This window comes from Parus major, chromosome 9 (genome assembly GCF_001522545.3).
Source record: "Parus major isolate Abel chromosome 9, Parus_major1.1, whole genome shotgun sequence".
In the NCBI taxonomy this organism is placed as follows: domain Eukaryota; kingdom Metazoa; phylum Chordata; class Aves; order Passeriformes; family Paridae; genus Parus; species Parus major.
This window is the reverse complement of record NC_031778.1, coordinates 21,852,517-21,871,886: the sequence shown is the minus strand read 5'-3', so window position 1 is coordinate 21,871,886 and position 19,370 is coordinate 21,852,517. Positions and strand designations below refer to the sequence as shown.

General features: G+C 44.9%; 1 protein-coding gene across 4 annotated transcripts in view; it reads right to left on the bottom strand.

Moving 5' to 3' along the window:
• Positions 1-2,315: 2,315 nt before the first annotated feature.
• GOLIM4 (golgi integral membrane protein 4) overlaps positions 2,316-19,370 on the bottom strand; it is a 29,193-nt gene continuing 12,138 nt past the window's right edge. The window contains exons 2-16 of one of the 4 annotated variants that reach the window (XM_015637676.2): positions 19,190-19,264; positions 17,969-18,018; positions 17,187-17,240; positions 16,534-16,684; positions 15,293-15,375; positions 14,662-14,745; positions 11,410-11,577; positions 10,262-10,576; positions 8,827-9,068; positions 8,343-8,422; positions 7,671-7,783; positions 6,438-6,605; positions 5,957-6,025; positions 4,484-4,564; positions 2,316-4,155 (exon numbers count right to left, since the gene is read on the bottom strand). In XM_015637676.2, coding sequence (XP_015493162.1) covers positions 4,000-4,155; positions 4,484-4,564; positions 5,957-6,025; positions 6,438-6,605; positions 7,671-7,783; positions 8,343-8,422; positions 8,827-9,068; positions 10,262-10,576; positions 11,410-11,577; positions 14,662-14,745; positions 15,293-15,375; positions 16,534-16,684; positions 17,187-17,240; positions 17,969-18,018; positions 19,190-19,264 — 1,889 coding nt within the window. In that variant the 3' untranslated portion in view covers positions 2,316-3,999. The remainder of the gene's footprint in view (positions 4,156-4,483; positions 4,565-5,956; positions 6,026-6,437; positions 6,606-7,670; positions 7,784-8,342; positions 8,423-8,826; positions 9,069-10,261; positions 10,577-11,409; positions 11,578-14,661; positions 14,746-15,292; positions 15,376-16,533; positions 16,685-17,186; positions 17,241-17,968; positions 18,019-19,189; positions 19,265-19,370) is intronic. The other 3 variants (XM_015637677.2, XM_015637679.2, XM_015637678.2) reach the window with 3 other exon arrangements.

Below are 19,370 nucleotides of genomic sequence, written 5' to 3'. Positions count from 1 at the left end.
CCAGTCTGGGAATGAATTCTATAATCTCATTTTCACACAACTGACAGCTTTGTTCTGCTGAGCACCCAGCAGTAGCATTTGTTCATTAATTAAGGCTGCTGCCTTTTCCAAAGTGCCATCTATGACTATTTTTTGTTCTCTGGCCACAAGACCGTGGATAAATCTCCCTGAGAGATTTAACCTTTCATTAAAGCTCACCTTTTTATCTATTTCAACTCACAGTTACCCTCACAACTGCACCAAAGGCAGCTCTGTGATCCTGTGGCTGCTTTTCCAGGCTCTGGGATGGGCATTCCCTGCCAGGGCTGCTCCTGCAGCTCCCAGGGCACCAGGAGGGTGTTCCAGACGTTTTTGGGGTGCTGTGATCACGTACGTGGGTGACAAATGGAGCATTTCTGATGGAAAAGTTGTCCTGAGAGTTTTGCCACATCTGCAGCCTCAGTGGAGCAGTAATTTGTGCAGTGGAAATGCAGATGTGGAGCTGAGGAAACACAGCTGGCAGCAGAGGGGAGGAGAGGAAAGGCTGGGAGCTGGTACACGCAAGGGCTGGGGACTAAAACAGGCAGAGGTCACCCAAGGTCAAAACTCTGCTGCAAAAGAGTTTTTGGAACTGGCAGAACCATTTGCTGTGTGGATGAAAACGTGCAGAAGATCCAGTTTTATATTGGTGATCAGGATCAGAAAATTCAGCAGGACTCTGGGGCTTAACTTGGGCCCAAACTGGAGGTTTCCTCTCAAAATCCTTGTCCAAATCCCTGCAGCTCTCAGACAGGGTTTAGCAATAGGGTTTAGCACTTCCTTAAAATGGTTTGAGACTAACACATGCATCAAAGTCCAGTGATTGTTTCAGGGAACGAGAAGGTTGTGATGCCAGAATGCCTGTGCATTTTCTGAGGTGTGTTTCAGCACACAGGAACAAGTAAAGCTGTTGTTCCCTGACCATAACAGAGCTGATGGATACCTGGAATATGCTGGAATGGAAAAAAAAGCCTCAAACTTTACCAGCAGATACAGCAAATTTGTTTTTTTTATTCTCTTCAGATGCGATGATGATGATGATGATGATGATGAACAGTTGTGCATTTGAAGCAGCAAGAAGGGAACTCTGTTTTTGGGCTGCTGCTGTGTCAGGTGGAGCAAAGGCAGATTTTTCTCCTGCTCTGGCTGCACAGCTCTGGTCTCAGGTGCTGTGTGTGCACCTACCCTGCTGCAGCAGAGCCGGCGGCTCCGGAGCTCTGCACGCACGGATCCGACGTGCTCGGACTGGCAAAGCCGAGGGAAGGCCGAGTTCAGCAGCCCTGCAGCTCCTTCCCTTGGAAACCTGAGCAGGGGGGGATGGCAGCATCTCTGTGCGTGGCTGAGAAATGGATTTATGGGCTGTGCTCCCACCACAGCCCTTCCTGCCACACCAGGTGAGCTCCGCAGCGTTCCCGACCCACGGGATGGATAACACTGGGTTGGGTTTTTGGGTTTTGTTTTTTGTGTTGTTTTTCCATGTGTTTGTGGCTAGAGCAGCTCTTATCGTGCTCCTGCCTGACCTCTCAACTTGTGGTGGGCAGGATCCTCTCGTGATGTGATGCCCAAGCTGGGGCTGAACCAGAGAGGCTTTGCAAAGATGCCTCATGACCAAAAATCCATCGCAGCCTTTAAATTAATTGCTGGAATGACTAATTAACTCACTGACCAAACTCACTGTTTCTGGTCAGAATTCAGTTGTGGGGTTTTGTGTTTCAGTGGGCTCCTGCCTCACTGGGTGTTTCCCTGTGTGTGTTCTCAGCCAAACACCAGCACTGCTCTCCCAAGCTGGCCGTAGCATGAATTCTCCTGCCCTCAGCAGAGATTTCCCAGTGCTCTCCCCTGCTCCCTGAACTGTCTCCAGTATTTTAATGAGTCCCTGCCAGCCCTGGTCACAGGCTGCTCTTGTGGGCCAAATCCCAAAGGGATGGAACTTTTCCCTTGGAATCCTGACTCCCCCTCTCGTTAGTCCTAACCCGGAGCATCGGGCTGGGATCGCTCTGGGAGCTGGGAACGGAGCCCTCCCTGTGCTGTTATTAAATTCTTGGTTTAGCCAAGCATTTGGCATTCCCTGAATTCCAGGGATCCCATGGCAATGAGGAACAGCTCAGCTACCCCGTGCTGCCCCTGGCACTCTGACCCTTGTCAGGCACAGAGGTGGGAATATCATTAACAAGAATATTCCACTGCCCTGAAAATGCTGCCAGGGCTCCATCCCTGCCCCTGGCTCCTGGATTAAAATGAAATCCAAACACAGCATTGTGTCAGTTTTCCTAAACTTGTGGAAATCAGTAACTACATTCTAGTTTATTGACTGCAGTCAAGTTTTATTATGCCTCAAATAATTAAATACTGCAACCATGACATTAAAAATACAGGCCAATTTACCAAAATAATTGTATTCTGAAGATTATGTACATATTATACATTTTACAGTCTCATGTAAACTTTTTTTTTTTTTTTATACATAAGGTAAATCTGATTTATGGTAACTAGAAAACCCAAAATACTCACTGACAAAAAATCTTCCTGTGAAACATAAGCACTGGATCTGGGACAATTAGGAAAATTGCAACGAATGGAAACCAACTATAAAACATAATATAATCAAGTTAGTAGAAAAATGAATTAAATTACATTCAGATAAAAAAAATTAAACTAAAAACATTGCTATGCATCCTTATTTAAAAAAAAAAAAAAAGGGACAAACCCCCACTCCCTCTCCCTTTATATATTAACACAGCCTTTGATGGGGAGCTCCCCTGTGCCTCATTTCCAGCAATGGGGCATAGCCTGGGAAATCCAGATTCCCATTCTCCTTTAACATATATTAAATAACTAGTGTCTGTACCAATACAAATATTGTATAATTCATGCACTGGGATTATGTTCAGGGTAGCCCACACCAAGGCACAATTTTTGTGTCATTTCCCCCCCTCCCCCTCGGGTTTCATGCAGTGCTGGAGATGTTTGCTGGGCTAAACAACTTCTGTGAGCTTCTGAGTCTCACCCTGGGGCACACAGAAATCCTTCCAGCAGATTTTTGTAAATAAATAAGGAAAAGAAGGTAAAGGCCTTATGTTCAACATCTTGCACCAGCTGTGTCAGCTCAGCTACCACACCCTCCAGAAAACATGGCACTGAGGCAACATCATTCTGGTTCTGGTCAAATATTTTATATATTAACTAGGACAAGGAAATTGCTGCTGCTGTAAATCTCCATCCCTGTGACAGCTGTAGTGTTTTGATTTGGCATAATGGAGCTCCAAGTCCAAATTGGTTTTTAGCTCCCAGCTCCTCTCTGCACAGCCCCATTTGCATGAGCAGCCAGGTACTGAATGTAATTGAAGTACCTGGGAATGCTCATTAAAATAAATGCATAATTGAACCGTATCGAAACAGCTGCCAAAATTAACAGCTGCTAACTTGGCTGCATTCTGAAGGCTTGTAAAATTTGCATATTTTATAACTGTTCTGCACCTAGAAAAGGCCTGGTCCTGCAAAGGGCTCGGCCCTTGCTTGACTTTGTGAGGTTACAAGGAATAAGCAGCCCTTGGTCAGAATAAATCCATGGAAGACAACGAGCTGGAGGGACTGAAGTCACCTGGATTTAGGCACTAGGAATCCTCCTTCAGTGTTGAGTGCACCTGACATGACACCAAACATTCTGGCAGGCCTGGATAAGGTGAAAAAGTGTATCCAAAATGGCCTCTATAAACCATACCCAGAGTTACAAAAAATTCAACCTAGAGGATGTCTGGTTATGTAAAGCCTGGATAGAAAAGAAATCCTAATCTAGAGTATCAAAATATTGTATTCATATAAACACAGGACAGCACCTAATAGAAAAGTAAAAAGTGGAAAACACAACCTTTTTTTTTTTTTCCTTTTTGAAATTAAATACCCTAAAAAAAGTTGGTTTAAAAAAAAACAACAAAAAAACCAGGAATTTGTGTACTGGAAAAAGAAAAATGAAGGGAGGAACTACATCTCCCCTCTTCTGCGAGTTTTTGCTGCCACAGCTCTGCCTTCTTCCTCCTCCTCTTCCTCCTCATAATTTTCTTCATGAATTTCTTTCTGGTTGTTGTCCTCTTGCATTTCTTGCTCTTGGTCTGTCCCTCTGTTACTCTTTTCCTCTGCCTGATTGGGGAACACAAAACAAACTCACACACAGATTCAGTGCCAGCTTCCTTATAGCTTAATTTAGGGCAATGAAAAGATTTGCAGCTGGAGTTGTGAGAGCTGATGGGCAGAAACAGAAAATTAAAGGATTTTTCTAAAGCCTCCAGGGAGCAAGAATTGACACAGAGATGAAAGGGTGAGCTAAAGGAAGTTGGGACAGCATGAAATGTTAAGCTCTATGACCCAAAGCAAGCTGGAACAATTATCATGTCACATCCCTGTGCCATGAGCAGCTGTGGTCAGGGTTTGATCCTGTCCCTGGCCCCTGGGCTTGCACAGGACTCACATTTTCCTCGTTTTCCCCATAGGGCTCCTCAGCATTGTGCTCCAGCTCTGGCTTCTTCTCCTCAGACAGATCTTCCTGCACCTGCAAAGCACAAGAGATGTTCTGTATGGCTTAACTGCCTTTCAGAGAGTGGCCTGGGGCACAGCTGGGCACATTTTCACAGTGATATTTTAACAGCATGAAGATTCTGAAGAAGGGAGAAGAGAGCAGCGAGGATTAAAAAAAGTTTAAGGAGGATAAAAAGAACCATAACCACCCAACAATCAGGAAATTCACTTCCTCTGAGAGCATCTAACTTTTAAATACAATTCTCACAGACAATCTCTTCCAATGCTCCCTTGGAGAGAGCAGGTCATGCTGGATCTGCGTCCCTGACGTTCAGCTTTTGGATCTCTCATTACTTTCTGCTCTCCCTCCACTCCATGCCCCACTTCCCATGTGAGATGCAAATTTGAAAGAGGAATGTTTTGAAGTAAACTTGATTTCCTTTTGGGAAGTGCTGCTGAGCTGTCCTGTGAGCTGGGTCAGAGGCTTCCATCAGAGCAGGAACACTTTGGGCAAGATCTGAACAGCAGTGGTTAATATCTGAGCTCACCCACTACAGAAACTGATCCCCACTGCAGCATCTCTTCTCTCTCTTAATTGCTCACTCCATCCCTGCTCCCTGTTCCCAGCTTCCAGTCACAGCACAGTGGGCACATCCTTTCTGAGATGTGTTTAAATTGCTTCCTGAAAGCCAAAGAGCAGCAGCCAAAGGCCAGCTCTGCCCAGTTCCCAGTGGCCTCCTTGGATGTGAGCAGCAGCATTTGGCACTGGTGAATGCTAAGTGCATCCCAGCTAATCCAAAGTGCTCCCCACAAGGGAGGGACAGCAGACACTTCCTGGGCTTTTTCTTGAAAGGGATTTAGTGGGAAGCAGAAACAGGAATTAATCAGGTGCTACTGAGGGGCTGTGGGGTGCCAGCACAATGAGCATGACATGAAGGAAGAAGTCCCTTCCCTCCCTCTCTCCTCCAGCTCCATGTGCTGTCAGCTTCCTGAGCAACTCCAGGAGCTGCAGCTCGGATTGCTCAGGAGGAGCACAGATAAATCAAAGTCAGAGCTGAAGAGTAAGTGGCCAGGGAAGCAGTTTGCTCAGAACTGCAGTGTGTGATTAGAGATTAATGAGGTTTTCTGTGACCTTGAGGTTTCCAGGAAATTTTCCTTGTGTTGTGAAAGGCTTAATCTTTTCAATTATTGCACAATTAATGCTGTGTGGCATGGAAGACTAATGGATTGCAGCACAGGAACATGAGTAACCCAGAGTGTATCCAGAAGGGGACAGCAGAGTAATGGCAAAGACTTCCCAGGTTTGCTCAAGTCAGACAAAGTGATTTGGGTTCATCCTGTGGTTCTAAAAGACACCAAGGTTGGGTATTAATGGAGTTGTGCTCTTCTGCCTGAGCCTGCACCTGCCTTGGGTCTGTGTTCTTACCTCCTCTTCTCCCTCTTCCTGGTATTGTTCATCCACATTATCCTCCTGCTGGTCAGGATTTCCTGCCATCTGCACAAAGATCACATAAAAATTCAGTTCTGTGAGCCTGCCTAATAACCAGAGGGCTGAAGATTAGAGCTTCTTGTTCTGGAACTAAAGCTCTCTGTAAAGCTAAAGTAACAATAATGGCAGGGGAAGTTTTAGTGCATTCATTAGCAGTAGTGAGAGCTCAGCTCTGTGATTTAAAATTGCCCTCAATTAAAAAATAGCAGGATGAATGTAAGAAAAATCACTTCCCAGAATAAAGCAAGACTTTCCATACTAAGCAGGAAGACAATGGAATATTCACCCCATTGAAGACCAATGCCATAAAAATTCAGACTCTCTCTGCCTGGAGGAGTTTACAGCTCCAACACATTTGAAATGTGCAGCTTTAGCCTCCTGAAGGAGCCCCAGAGGTGCCTCTTTTGCCTTTACCCACCACCAAGTGCTCCTCCATTCCTGGATGTCCTTGTTTCTGACCCGTTTCCTTGTGCTTTTCATTTTCATCAGGCAGGTTTTCTTCTCTCTCTTGCTCAGCTTCTTCAAATTCATCTTCTCCCTGATTGTTGGGGTCATCAGCAGGATTCACATCTTCCATGGCTGCCTTCTGTAATTCACAGGAGTGTTACACACTTTTAGCTCCTGCTCCAGTCACATTTCCCTTGAAAGAGCAGCAGTGTGGGCTGTCAGAGGCAGCTCCATCCCCACTGGCAGCAGCTGGAATCTGCAGGAGCAGGGCTCACTGAGTGCCTCAGCAGTGAGCAGGGACAGAGGTGAGGTCCCTGTCTGCTGAACCCCACGGGAGCTGAGCACTTCTGTCCCAGAGGCTGCTGAACAACTCATGTTTACTGACTGACAGTCCCTGATAAGGCCATGTGAACAAAGATAAGGGTTTAATGCTCACACAGAGCTGATGGCATCATTCAGTATCAGCCTGCCCTGCCCTGCTGACCTTGGCTATGTCTACAAGAAAACAAAACACTTTTCACCTTTGCCACGCAGAAAAGGTGCAGTTTCTGCTCATCATTCAATTGAAGCAGTTTTATGTCTTTGTAGACAACAAGTTAAAGATCTCTTAGAAATATTCACTGTACATCTTAATTTGCTGAATGAGAGTAAGGAAGATGCACTTGATGTTGACAGCACCAGGTACGCTGGAATTTGGGGGAAGGGGGATTCTCCTGCCCCAGATCTCTGTGCAGACAGTATCAGGGCTCAGTTCAGAGCTGACCTACATCCTCTTTCAACACCTCACACCTCTCTACTGACTCCAGCTGGCAACAGTGGCTCTTGAGCTGGCCTTTAAATAATGACAGCATAAAAAATACCATCCCCTCTCATTTTGACTGGGCACTGCTGGTATTTTTTGAAGCCAAATGTACCTGTTCAAGTCTCAGCTAAGACCAAGTCCTTTATTCCACCGAAAGCACAGATCAAAGGAATGTGGAAACAAACACCTTGCTTCCAATAAGGAAGCTCTTTCCTTCTATTTCTTCCCAAATGAGTAAGGACACCCTTAAATAGATTTTGGATGTTGTTTTCAACTGTCAAACCTGTCCTCCTAGCAGACCTCTGCTTATCTCATTTCTATGAGGTGCAATTATGTCAGACGAGACCTGTGGGTTCTCACTTCAGTAACACTGCAAGCCTCAGCATCTTAATTCATACTTACTGATTCATCAGCCTGATGATTTTCTGCCTGATGTTCTGTTTCTTGCTGTTCATTTGCATTATTCTGATCATCATCTTCACCTTCATCCTGGCGCTGGTTGTCGTGTTCATAAGCTGAGGAATTTTTTAGGTGATTATTGTTTTACAGCAGTTTTTAGTTATCCTCTTAAGAGTCTCCTACAGACAAGGTTCCACACGTGCTTTTAGCAGTGGGCAGCCTCTACATAAACAGATAATGCTCACAGAATTGATTTACTCCTAGTAGGAAACAGAAATTAAAAGATCAGGCCAGGCTGGATGGGGCACTGAACAACCTGGGCTAGTGGAAGGTGTCCCTGTCCACGGCAGCCCAAACAATTCCATCAATCTGTAATTTAAAGAGATCAAACAAATTCATAGGCAGAGCCAGGAACATAACCAAGATCCCCAGAGCCTGGTAATAACAGCTCAGTCAAAAAGACACTTTTCCTTTCAGGAATGTGGATATGATCTTTAGTAATTCCTCTATTTCACTCAGTCAGTTCAGCCATGGTTATTTGAGCTTCTGGTTTTAAATTGCGAGTTTATGTTTCACTTGAATCCAATCTGGATATGAAATGAATATTAAAGCCTCCCATGCAAGGCAGTACACAGGGAGCCTGTGAGCATGGCAGGGACAGAAATTCTCTCTTACCTCCTTCCTCCTCCTGAATACCTTGTTCTTCCTCCCCTTGTACAATGTCCTGGTCCATGTTATCATAATGAGCCTGTTGGCTGAGAACATTAAAAGCCAAGCATTATTTCAGTTTCCAAAGTGTGTTTTCTGCTTTAATAAACAAACCCCCCACCTGCAGCTCTGCCTCTCTCAGCAGCTGCCAGAACAGGCTCCAGTTTCATGCTCTATTATCTGATATTTTCTCACTCCACCTTTCCTGAAAAACGCTTGACAGAACAGAGACTTTCTTGGGCTGACTTGGTGTTGTGTGTCTCTGTGTGTGGAGTCTGCAGTCCTGAAGGATGTGGGTCAGGCAAAGAGTAAAGTCAGGACTCTGAATTTTAGGGATCAAATCTCCAGCTCTCTAAGGAACTGTCCAACAGAACCCCCTGGAAATCTGCCCTCAGGGACAAGGGAACACAACAAAGCTGACAACACAAAACCCAGAGCACGACAAACTCACGAGGGAGAGTTGAACCTGAGGTGCTTTTTGGAGAGTTTCTCCCCTTGCTCTGCCTGTCTCTGCAGCTGGAGCTCTCTCTCCTGGAGCTGCTGCTGCCTCAGGAGCTGCCCTCGCAGCCTCTGCTGGCGCAGGGACTCCTGCTGCTGCCGGAGCTGCTTGGCCTCCTCTGCTCTCTGGGCTCCCAGGTGCTGCTGCTCCAGCTGCTGCTCATAAGCTGCTTTCTGTCTCTTTGTTGGCTTTATCTGTCACAGAAATGTGTTAAGAGAAATTAATCATCCTTTCAGTGATCAGAAACAAGCAGGGAGAAACCTGTCCAGAGGGGAAAACAAGCCCTATGCAATTACAGCAAAGTTATTTTTAAGATTTTGTGTCCCTGCCTGCTTGAAGTTAAAACGTTTTTTGGAACACAGACTGGAAGTGTTGGGGTGTTTGTGGAACACACAGGGAAGGAAGAGGAGATTGTGGGCTAAGGAAAGCCATGATTTTCCTATAAATAATAATAAACCTCCCAACATATTACACAGTAAAAGGAGGTTTTGATGACTGATAAGACAGCAAAAGTTCCTATTGATTTAAGTGGTAACCTCAGGGGGAGTTGCTTTTAGCCTTCAGTGAGACACTGCACTTCTTTTTATACTCAGCAATAACTTAGGCTAACTCCAGCTTCACAGCTTAACCCCTTGCTGCTGCTCTGACCCCCTGCACCTCTTCAGCAACAGCTCCTCGTTACACCAGAGTGACACAATGCATCTGCCAGGACACAGAGTGTTTACAAAGCCTGAAGTCAGACCACTGAAATACATTTTCCACTGCAGATGCAATCCAGGATGTAAACCCAGGATTTGCTGGTTTTATTTAGAGCTGCACACTGATTTCCCCTGGCTGTTTTAGTCAAGTTTGTGTGGCAGTTAAAATTCCCTGTCCAACAGCAGTGAGCACTGAGCTGGCAGTGTGTTTGCAGAGAGCAGGTACCTCTGACAGGGAAACACTCTGCAATTTGCTGAGATGCATCAAGTTACCAAAGCAGAGAAGTTCTCCATCCCAGCCTTCCTCTCACCTGCTGAGCTCTTCATCAGCTACCACAGGCCTCAGGTTTAAAGTGGGACACAGGATTCAGTCTGCTGTTATTTTTATTTTTTTCCCCCATCTGTTGCTTTTTACCAGCAGAATTAATGTTCATTAAGATCTGGCCAGCACTACAGTACAAGTGTGCTCAAGTTGAGCCTGAATCCTATTGCATCCAAGTGCTTTGAATCCCAAATTTTCTATAAATATGACAGCAATTTTAACTAAAAACCAGTGAGTGCTCTGAATCCCAAACTCTCTATAAAAACTATTTTGACTAGAAATAGGTGACTGCAAAACAAGGCCAGGAGTGATAGGAGAAGCCTCCATTTAAACAACAGATTTAATCAATTAGAAAAGAGCTCCCTACCTCTGCCTGCAGGTGATCACCCAACATGTTGGTTTCTTCTTCCTTTTGCTCCTGCTTTTTCCATTCGTGCTCTTCTGGGGCTTGGTCCTGCTCCTCCTCCAGGTGCTCAGGCTGCCCTGCCTGCTCCATTTCTTCCTCTTCAAGCTCCTTTTTGCGTTCTTCTTCCATCTGCTCTGCCCTTTGCTCCTCATCCTCTGCAGCTCCTTGCTGCTCCTGGGTGTCCTGGCCCTCGGGAGCCCCTCCCTGCACGTGGGAAGGCTCAGCCCTGTCCCGTTCCTGGCTGTTTATTTCTTCTCTCTCCCCTGCCTTCTCAATCTGCAAAACAGACACAGGATTCTGTGTGTACAACACATTTATGGATTTCAGTTTCAGGAGAGCCAAGGACAGACTTGGATCCTTTATGCCAGCCTGGAGCTGTTGTCAGGAGGGCCAAATGCCTGGTTTGGAACGAGCTCCTCCTGCCACGTGGGGTCATCACCTGGTTTGTGGCTGCACAGATACACAAGGTGGTGTACAGTTCCACCAAAAATCAAGCCTCATTTCAGCTGAAGTGGAATAAAAACTCTTACAATCCTACAAAGCCAGCTTTGTGTTTTAGAGACAGAATTTAGTGCTGGCTTTGGCAGAACTGGGTTCACAGCTTGAAGATCTTAAAAGTTCTTTTCCAACCTAAATGATTCCAAGATTTTTATTTCTTGTAGGTTCTGCTGGCCAAAAATTCTTGTAAAACAAAATCACAACTGGTTTTTCTTAACTTCTAGATTACACATTTTCTGCTTGAACCTTGGTGTGCCAATTTCAAATACACTGACTTCAGTGTGCCACTGGAACCTTATAAAATAAAAATTTCCTCAGAACTTCTAAAACCTTTCTGTAACACTTGAGGTAGCTAAAATTTTAGATTTCTCATTTAAAAATATTTAGATTTTGAGCAACTTCATAAAACAGCTGTCATAAATATACATAAAAGTGGACAAGCCATGTGAGCAAAGATCATGAACAGATTTTCTTACCACTCAACAATTAATCCATTCCTCACTGCTTTCCTCCAGAACTGACCAAGGTGCACAGACAAACACACACCCTAAGAGATATCCAGCACGTTCTGCTGAATCAGAACCATTCCTGGGGTGTCTGAAGCCTTTTACCTCCTGCTGCTGCTCAGCCCCAGCTCCGTGCTGCTCCGGGAGGCGGCTGTGGGGGGACGGGCCCCGCACCTCGGGCTGCTCATTCCCTCCTTCCACCTTCTCCAGATCTTGGAAACTTGGGATTTTTTTGAGGGTGTCCTTCAGCTGTTTGTATTCCTCCACCTGAGTCTAAAGCAAACATGTTAATTAGAGTGTGTCCAAATTAATTTCTTCATCAAATGCAGTCACTTTGGAGTGAAGTTGCTGGCAGGACACATGGTAGAAAACTCGATATTCCAGGGAGGAGAAGGGATGGGAGCTCTTAAAATACAGTTTTATCCTCCAAACATTAGATGACACTGATCCATCAGGATCTTTTCAAAGTGCACATGCATACAAAGTGTATTAAAAACATCTCTGTGGGACAAAGAAGAGGAGTTGTTTTATTCATGCCAAGCAGGAGAAGTGTCAGAAGGGGATGATGCAGCTTTCCTGGCAGACTGAAGTGAGGGAAGTCGAGAGCACCACACTTCTCCTCTCCTGATAGAAAGAAGTGCAGTTCTTTCAGAAACAAGAGTTTTGAAGTACATCTACGTGTTGTGGAAATGCCAAGTCCTCAACATTTAGACAGGTGTTAGACAAGACAACAGCCAACATACAGAACTGAGGCAAAGAAAATCACAGTGGTGAAGAGCAAGGGGAAAAACAGAAGGGAAAAAAAGAAAATAAGGAAAATGTAAATTTCTATAGGCTTCCTGAAATGCAACAGTAAAATGTTGGAATTTGATGTGCTGTTTAACTTTGGACAAGATCAGGAAAGCTTTAAAGAAAACCCAGCAAGGCTGGTACCCCAATCCCTGGCTCTGCAGCAGGAAGATTTCCAATTAAAGAGGATTTTTAGGGGTGGGCAGAGTGTAAAAAGCTGACCAGCTGCACACTCAACAGGTGCCACACCAGAGAGTTTCCCTGCTGCTCCAGGGGAGGTGTGGCTCTGTTTATGGACCCCTAAAACAGAATAGCCTAAAGGGAAAGCAGAGTGCACAGTGATTACCCCTGTCAGTCCAGGGAGGTCCTGCTCCCACATTAACTGCTGGAGAGGACAAACTTCAGAGGAAAAAGGAGTATTTACTGAACATAAAACTGATAACTCAGGTCTCTGGTTATTTTTTCTCTGCCTGCAGTGGCCGTGCAGAGAGATGAACACACTGGGATATGTTGGAATGGGTCCAGAGGAGGCTGTGGAGAAGCTCCAGGGGCTGGAGCTGGGCTGGGAGTGCTGGGGGTGCTCATCTGGAGAGGAGAAGGTTCCAGGGAGAGCTCAGGGCCCCTTCCAGGGTGTAAAAGGGCTCCAGGAGAGCTGGAGAGGGACTGGGGACAAAGGATAGAGGGACAGGACAAGGGGGAGTGGCCTTAAGCTGAAGGAGGGAAGGTTTAGATTTGATATTAAGAATAAATTCTTTACTGTAAGGGTGGTAAGGTCCTAGCACAGTTTGCCAAGAGAGGTTGTGGATTTCCCATCCCTGGGAGTGCCCAAGGCCAGGTTGGACAAGGCTGGGATTGCCCTGGGATAGTGGAAGGTGTCCCTGTCCATGGCAAAGGGTGGAATTAGATGAGCTTTAAGGTCCCTTCCAACCCAAACCAGGCCATGATATTTAAACAGTGCCCATCCAGATCAGATTCAAGTGCCCTGTTCTAGTGCAGAGTCACTAAACTGAACATTCTGATTCAAGGCCACAGCTTAAAAGGTGCTGATGCTGGCAGAAAAGAAGGTTTATTAAAATAAGTAATTAATCTGCCTGGTTGGGAAAAAGCACGAAGACTAAAATGCTTTAAAGATTCAGGTTAGTGCAGTATTGACTACTGGTATTCAATATCTAGAACACCTAGAAATATAGGGATCATTTATGGAGCTGGGAGAGAATCCCCTGGGGATTTTCTGCAGCTGGTTTGCAGGAGAAACTACACAAAAGTGTGAAATACCCTCTGTTCTCAAGGCATGTGCAAGACCCCTCTCTGGAGGGTCCCCACAGGACAAATGTCACACCCTGGCTGCAGACAGAGAGGCTTTGTGTGCCACGGGCTTCCTAATTAAAGAACTGAATCAAAGCCAGGAGTGTGGGGAGCTTCCCTTTGGGTTTGGTGAACCTTAAATCAGCCCCTCCACGTGGCCTTGTGGAATTTCAGATGCTGTCAGCACATACCACACAGCAAATGTGGGAGAAGAGCTCAGCATTAGCTGCCAGTGTGGTTCAGCACTGCAGATCATGATTCTTCAGATACTCAGTCTATGAGGGACCTTCCTGATCTTTCCCTATTTTTTTTAATATCTACACATATTGACAGCCACAACAAGCAGAACTGAGGGAAAAAAAAAATTCAATGCTTTTAATGCTGCTAACGATTTTGTGGACTGTGAAAATGCCTAAATGAAGAAAATCAGTCAGGAATAAAAATAACTTCACACTGCCTCATTGCCTTTCCCTCTGATCTTTCACCAAAAGTCTTCCTCTGCTGCAACATCACTCCCACTTTCAGATTCCCTGTGGCCTCCACAGCTTGGGCTGGCACAGCTGACTGAGCCTGCAACAGTTTGTGCTTCGTGGATAGTTCACTTGAAAATGACATTTAAGGAACTTAATGGTGCTGGCTCTTCTCAGGAGTAATTTGAGTTTCACCTGGAGTTTCCATACCTCCATACACATCTCCATCTATGCTCTGCAGCTGCTGCACTCATCTGTACTGCCCAGAGCAGCTGTGGCTGCCCCTGATCCCTGGGAGGCCGGCTTGGATGGAGCTGGGAGCAATCTGGGAGAGCGGAAGGTGTCCCTGCCCATGGCCAGGGGTGGCACAGGATGAGCTTTTCCAAACCACTCTGGAATTCCATGGAAGCCTCACAACCTCTCCAGTGACACACAAGAAGAGATTTTAGCCCAGCATCCAGGTCTAAGAGATCAATGTGAAGGTGAGAGCGCAGGATGCTCGCAGCAGCCCCATCAGAGAGGACAGAGAGAGAAAGGCACCGACAGCTCTCAGGGAAGCAGAGGCTCCTTTCTCAGGAGCACATGCACTGCTGGGCTGGCCACAGTCTGCCCTGTGCCCCTAGCCCCTGGGAGCTGCTGCAGCCCCTGGGGAGCAGCCCCTCCGTGCCATGCACCTCCTGGGATCCCCATGCCAAAGGCACATGCAGCACCCTGCAGCCAGCCAGGCCACCAGGGATGTGGGAAACAGAGATTTGGGAAGCTGAGAGCCGGCAGGAGCTGCTTTCCTTCTGACCTGAGCAGCAGCTAGTGCACTCTTGTGGTCTTCCAATGTCACCACAAGCTCGTTGTGCTGGGACAGTAAGTTCTTATGCTGTTGCTACACAAAAAGAAGAACATCACACGTTTCACATAAAGTTCATTCTAAAGATCAGTTAGGGAGGCTGGGGGGGGTTTGAACTAGGAAGATAATTCCATTTATTTTGGAAAGAAAATCCTTAGCTGGAATGACAGCACTTATTTATTTCACATGGAATGCATATTAAACAGGGAGAGGAAGCAAGCACACCAGGGAAGGCAATTTGGAGGCCAGAATTTGTGTAACTAAAATAAAATTAAAAGCAGGGGTAGATGTTGATGAACATATTAAAAAAACAGAGCTGGAAAACATTTAGCATTGAGTTTTGCCAAAACCCAATTTTTAACTTGTAAAACCAAATTCTGATTTCTATGCTAAATACTTTTTTTTTATTGGGCATATACCTAAAGTGCAGGTGGCCAAAGACAAATCCAGTTCAGCCTACTCCTCTCCTTTTTCCCAAATAACAGAAACTAGGAGTCTACAGCACAGCTTGCTTTGGGCTTGGGAAAACTTGGGATTTTTTTTTCTTAATGATCTTGGAAGTTCTCCTCAGAGCAAAGCCTACCTTGACATCCTGTAGCTGGGTGTGAATGTCCTGGTGAGCTTTTCTCAGCTGCCTGTTCTCCTCCCGCAAGTTATACAGAGATTCTGTTGAAAAGAAATTAAAAGAAATACAGAATTTAAACCTGGCTGGATTTCTAACACCAGACACCAAAATTAAGACTATAACACAATCTATATAAAATCCCACATGAGTGCTGTAGTAAAAATTAGGCAGAATAATTGTATGGTTTGTTTTTCTTACCTCTCTCCCCAGCCTTATTAAAAGCTTTCCATTTTCAAGCAGAAAATTGTTTGGTGACATTTTCTATCAGAGCACCAAGCCTGCACCTGGAATTCTGCATCACTGCTCTCGCTGGGCACTGCAGATGGCAGAATTCCCTGTGGAAATCTGAATCCTGGAAAGGCAGAGAGGAAGGCACCCCCCTCTCTTTCCCCACATCATACCTGGCAAGTGAGAATTTTCTGTCACAGGACCCCCTTTGAAAGGGATGCCCAGACGGCTCCAAAAGCTTCTGAGATCAGGGACAGAGGTTTCTATTCCCACTTTTTCCATGATGTTGACATGGAGCCAACAAACAACCTCTGCCTGCAGTGCAGACAAAGCTGCAAACAGCTCCAGAAGCAGCCCCTGTGTTAGGGACTGGTGGCAGAGAAGGCTCTGATGGACACAGCCCCATCCTTTTGTTCTGTGGAACTGTGAACTGAGGATGGAAGAGGCCTGAAAACTGCCCAGAATCTCAAACAGGAAACTGGATGCCCAGAGTAAAAACTGAATTCATCACCCAAGTGTACAGGTGCAATGTGCTCCAGAGGAGCTGGTACACACAGGGAAAAAGGAGGTATAAAATGTAAATAAACTCACTTCAGAAAGAGGCACAATTACCTCTCTGCTAGCAGTGGCAAATATTCTTAGATTGCCTTTCAGTTAAACCCTTTTTTCCAAGTTTATACCAGTCTTAGAATTAAAAATTAAAGACAGACTCAACAATCTCTGACACTCGACAGGCTTTAAATGCTGGGTTTTTTGCTATTTCTGTGACCCAGACAGAAACACAGAGCACATATGAACAGATTTCAGAGAGAAGCCCCAGAAAATCATCAATAAAATATAACTTGTCAGGAGGCAGAAGATGCACGAACGACCCGTGAGTGAGAACAGAGGAAATGCCTCTCTCACACCACACAAAACACAGTGCCAAACACCCAATTTAATGTGGGCAGCCAGACACAAGCTAAATTTACCCTTCAGCTTGGAGATCTCCTGCTCCTTTTCCTGCTGCAGCTGCAGGTATCGCTCTTTGTGATCACTGAACGTCCTGCTAAACTCCTCTCCTTGTTTTCGGTGATCTTCCTCAAGGTCAGCGTGCTGTTTCTTTAGTTCTTCGTGTTGACTCTGCAAATACCAAGTTGGGACACTGGAACAGCTCTGTATCTGCAGATCTGGCTAATATTGTCTTTGGCAATTTGTTTAGGAAGTGCAGATGAATAGGAAGCATTCATAACAGGAAGGTTATTATTCAAAGCATGCACATTGCAGCTCCTTCCAAACACAAAATGATCTCTGTGATGAGCAGGCTCCTGTTCCAGGGTTGTGTCACCTCACCCCAGAGCTGCACTGTCCCCCTGGGAGCTGCTGAATGTGTCTCAGAAAATCCCTACGTGATAAACTACATGAGAGCTGATAAATCAGCGTTCCCTACAAGTAATTGCATCTGATAAGATTAAATTACCCACTGGAAAGCCTGACTAGGAAAAACTGCAGGAAACCATCTTTTACAGGTGAGAGGAAGGCACTGTCCACACCCTGACACCCTGCAGTGATGCCAGAAGCCAGGCAGGCCGTGTCTCCCCAGCAGAAGCAGTTCCACAGGAGCTCTGCTGTCCCAGTCACCCACCTTCAGCATCTGGTGCTGCACGCTCAGAGCGCTGTATCTGCTGTTGGAGTCTTGCTGGAAAACAAAAGCACTGGTGTGAAACCCCCTGGCACTGCCCTGAGCTCTGCACCTGCAGCTTTTGGGGGTCACCAGCCAAGGGATGCAGCTCCCCAGGACACAAATCCACCTCTCCCCTGGCCCTGGAGCCAGTTCCCACACTCTGCACCCACTGCAGCAACAACCATTTCAGCTCCTGCTCCTCAGCTCCCAAACTCCCCAGTTCCAACATGAAATAGCCATAAAATCCTAATTTACTTGCTTTATAAAGAGTTCTCTACAGGTCTCTGGGTCCTCTGCCAGACAGAGCTTTCCTTCTGGCACTTGGTATATAAAACAAAGTTTCTTGATGTTTTTATACTTTCCAGTTCAAAGCCCATGTGTTAGAAAGCTGTCACTGTTCTTTTCCCTGGGGGCTAAGCTACAAAAATATTTCTAACACCTTCTTATTCCCCTTTCCCCTTAAATAAAACAACATTACGTTTGAACTACCATAATATAAACAGGGGATTATTTTCTAAATTAATTTTCTGGAGAGGTATTAGTATCTCCTACTATAGCTCAAATAATTAGGAATTGGAGAACACTTATGAATGCAGAGTAGAACTGGGATAAGTGAGAGCTCTTTCAATTAATATTTTGCAAGATCTCTTCCTTTGAACAGCTATAATTGCAAAGTATTTCCTTTTCCTTGCAACTCAAATAGCATCAGCTATTAAAAACTTATACTAGGAATGATGACTTACCCTTCCTTTATTTAGTGTTTCCTGTGCTTCTAGTTTATAAACAAGAAAATCTGCAACATAAAAGGCAAAGTACTGATGAGAAAAAAAGCACCAGGAAGATGAGAATCTGTGCTTGAATAACTTGACTGTTGAGTACATAAATTCTCCTTAACAGCTGAATATTCATGCAGAAACAATTTTCAAAGGATCTTTAAAAAAAAGAAAAAAAGAAAAACAATCTATGGAGAATTTGACAAAATGTGCAAATTTTAAAATGCACAAACTTGAAAAGGTTTTATAAAATATTTTCACTTAAAGGTCTCATACCATAGTGAGAGACACAGAGTTCAGGCTCAGATCTATAGGGTAATTAAATATGACGTGTGAACTCTCTCAGCAGAGGCCTAAGAGCATAAAGGCCTTTTATAAACTGCTTATTCTTGGAAATAATGAAACATTTCCTCATTTATTTCCAGACCTCTCTCTTCCCAGGGTTTGGAAAGGCGTCTCCCCCTTGGGTAGCAGCAGGACCATTCTACACTAGATGGCACCAGAAACCCACCAAGACCTGCATGGTGAAAATCATTTCTAACTCCCTGACAGCTTTGCTAGAGCCATATTTTTAATTCAGCAGCTGAGTCCTCAGTTCTAGGAAGAACAGAGGCTCTACCCTGAAAGCTGCAGTGAATTTAGAGGCCGAGGAAACTCAGAGGATTGAATCCTGCTGAACTTCCACACAGGGCACAACTGTAAGAAATACAATTTGTGTTTGCCTCACACACACCCAGAATTTAGTTTTAATCAGGAAATGTTGTATAAGCATGTGCTCACCCTAAAGCACATTAAAAGTACTGATTCCAAGTTTTATTTCCAGTTGATGGAATGCAGGGAAAGATCCCATGGTTTTGGTGCAAGTTTTGAACTTCTGGCATGCCAGGACAGGATTTACACATGTCCATACCCCACATATATGTTGGGTTTTTTATATACATGCATACAAACATATTCTTTGTGTATATTACTTCATATGGCAGTCATCTGTAAACAGTATTTAAAAGATGACTGCTTTTCAAAAGATCCAATTAAAAGAGATTAAATAAAAAAGAACTACTAGAAAGAGCAGCACAACTCTGCTAAGAGGATCCTAATTTTACCCAACTTATTTAAACTTGAATAAAAAACATTTGCAATTACTTTCTACTATAATCAAGTTAAATATCCAAGTGAAAAGTACATTTTTACCTTCTTTTGCTTTCTTATGTTCCAGCCTTTCCTTTTGCAATGACTTCTCTAATCTTGACCGGTGCTCATAGACAACTGAAAAGAGAAATTTTGTACACAATTCATATAAAAAGTAACATACACAAGCCTCAGCACCCAGCCCAACACACCCAGGGAATGTTGGCACAGGATGCATCAGGAA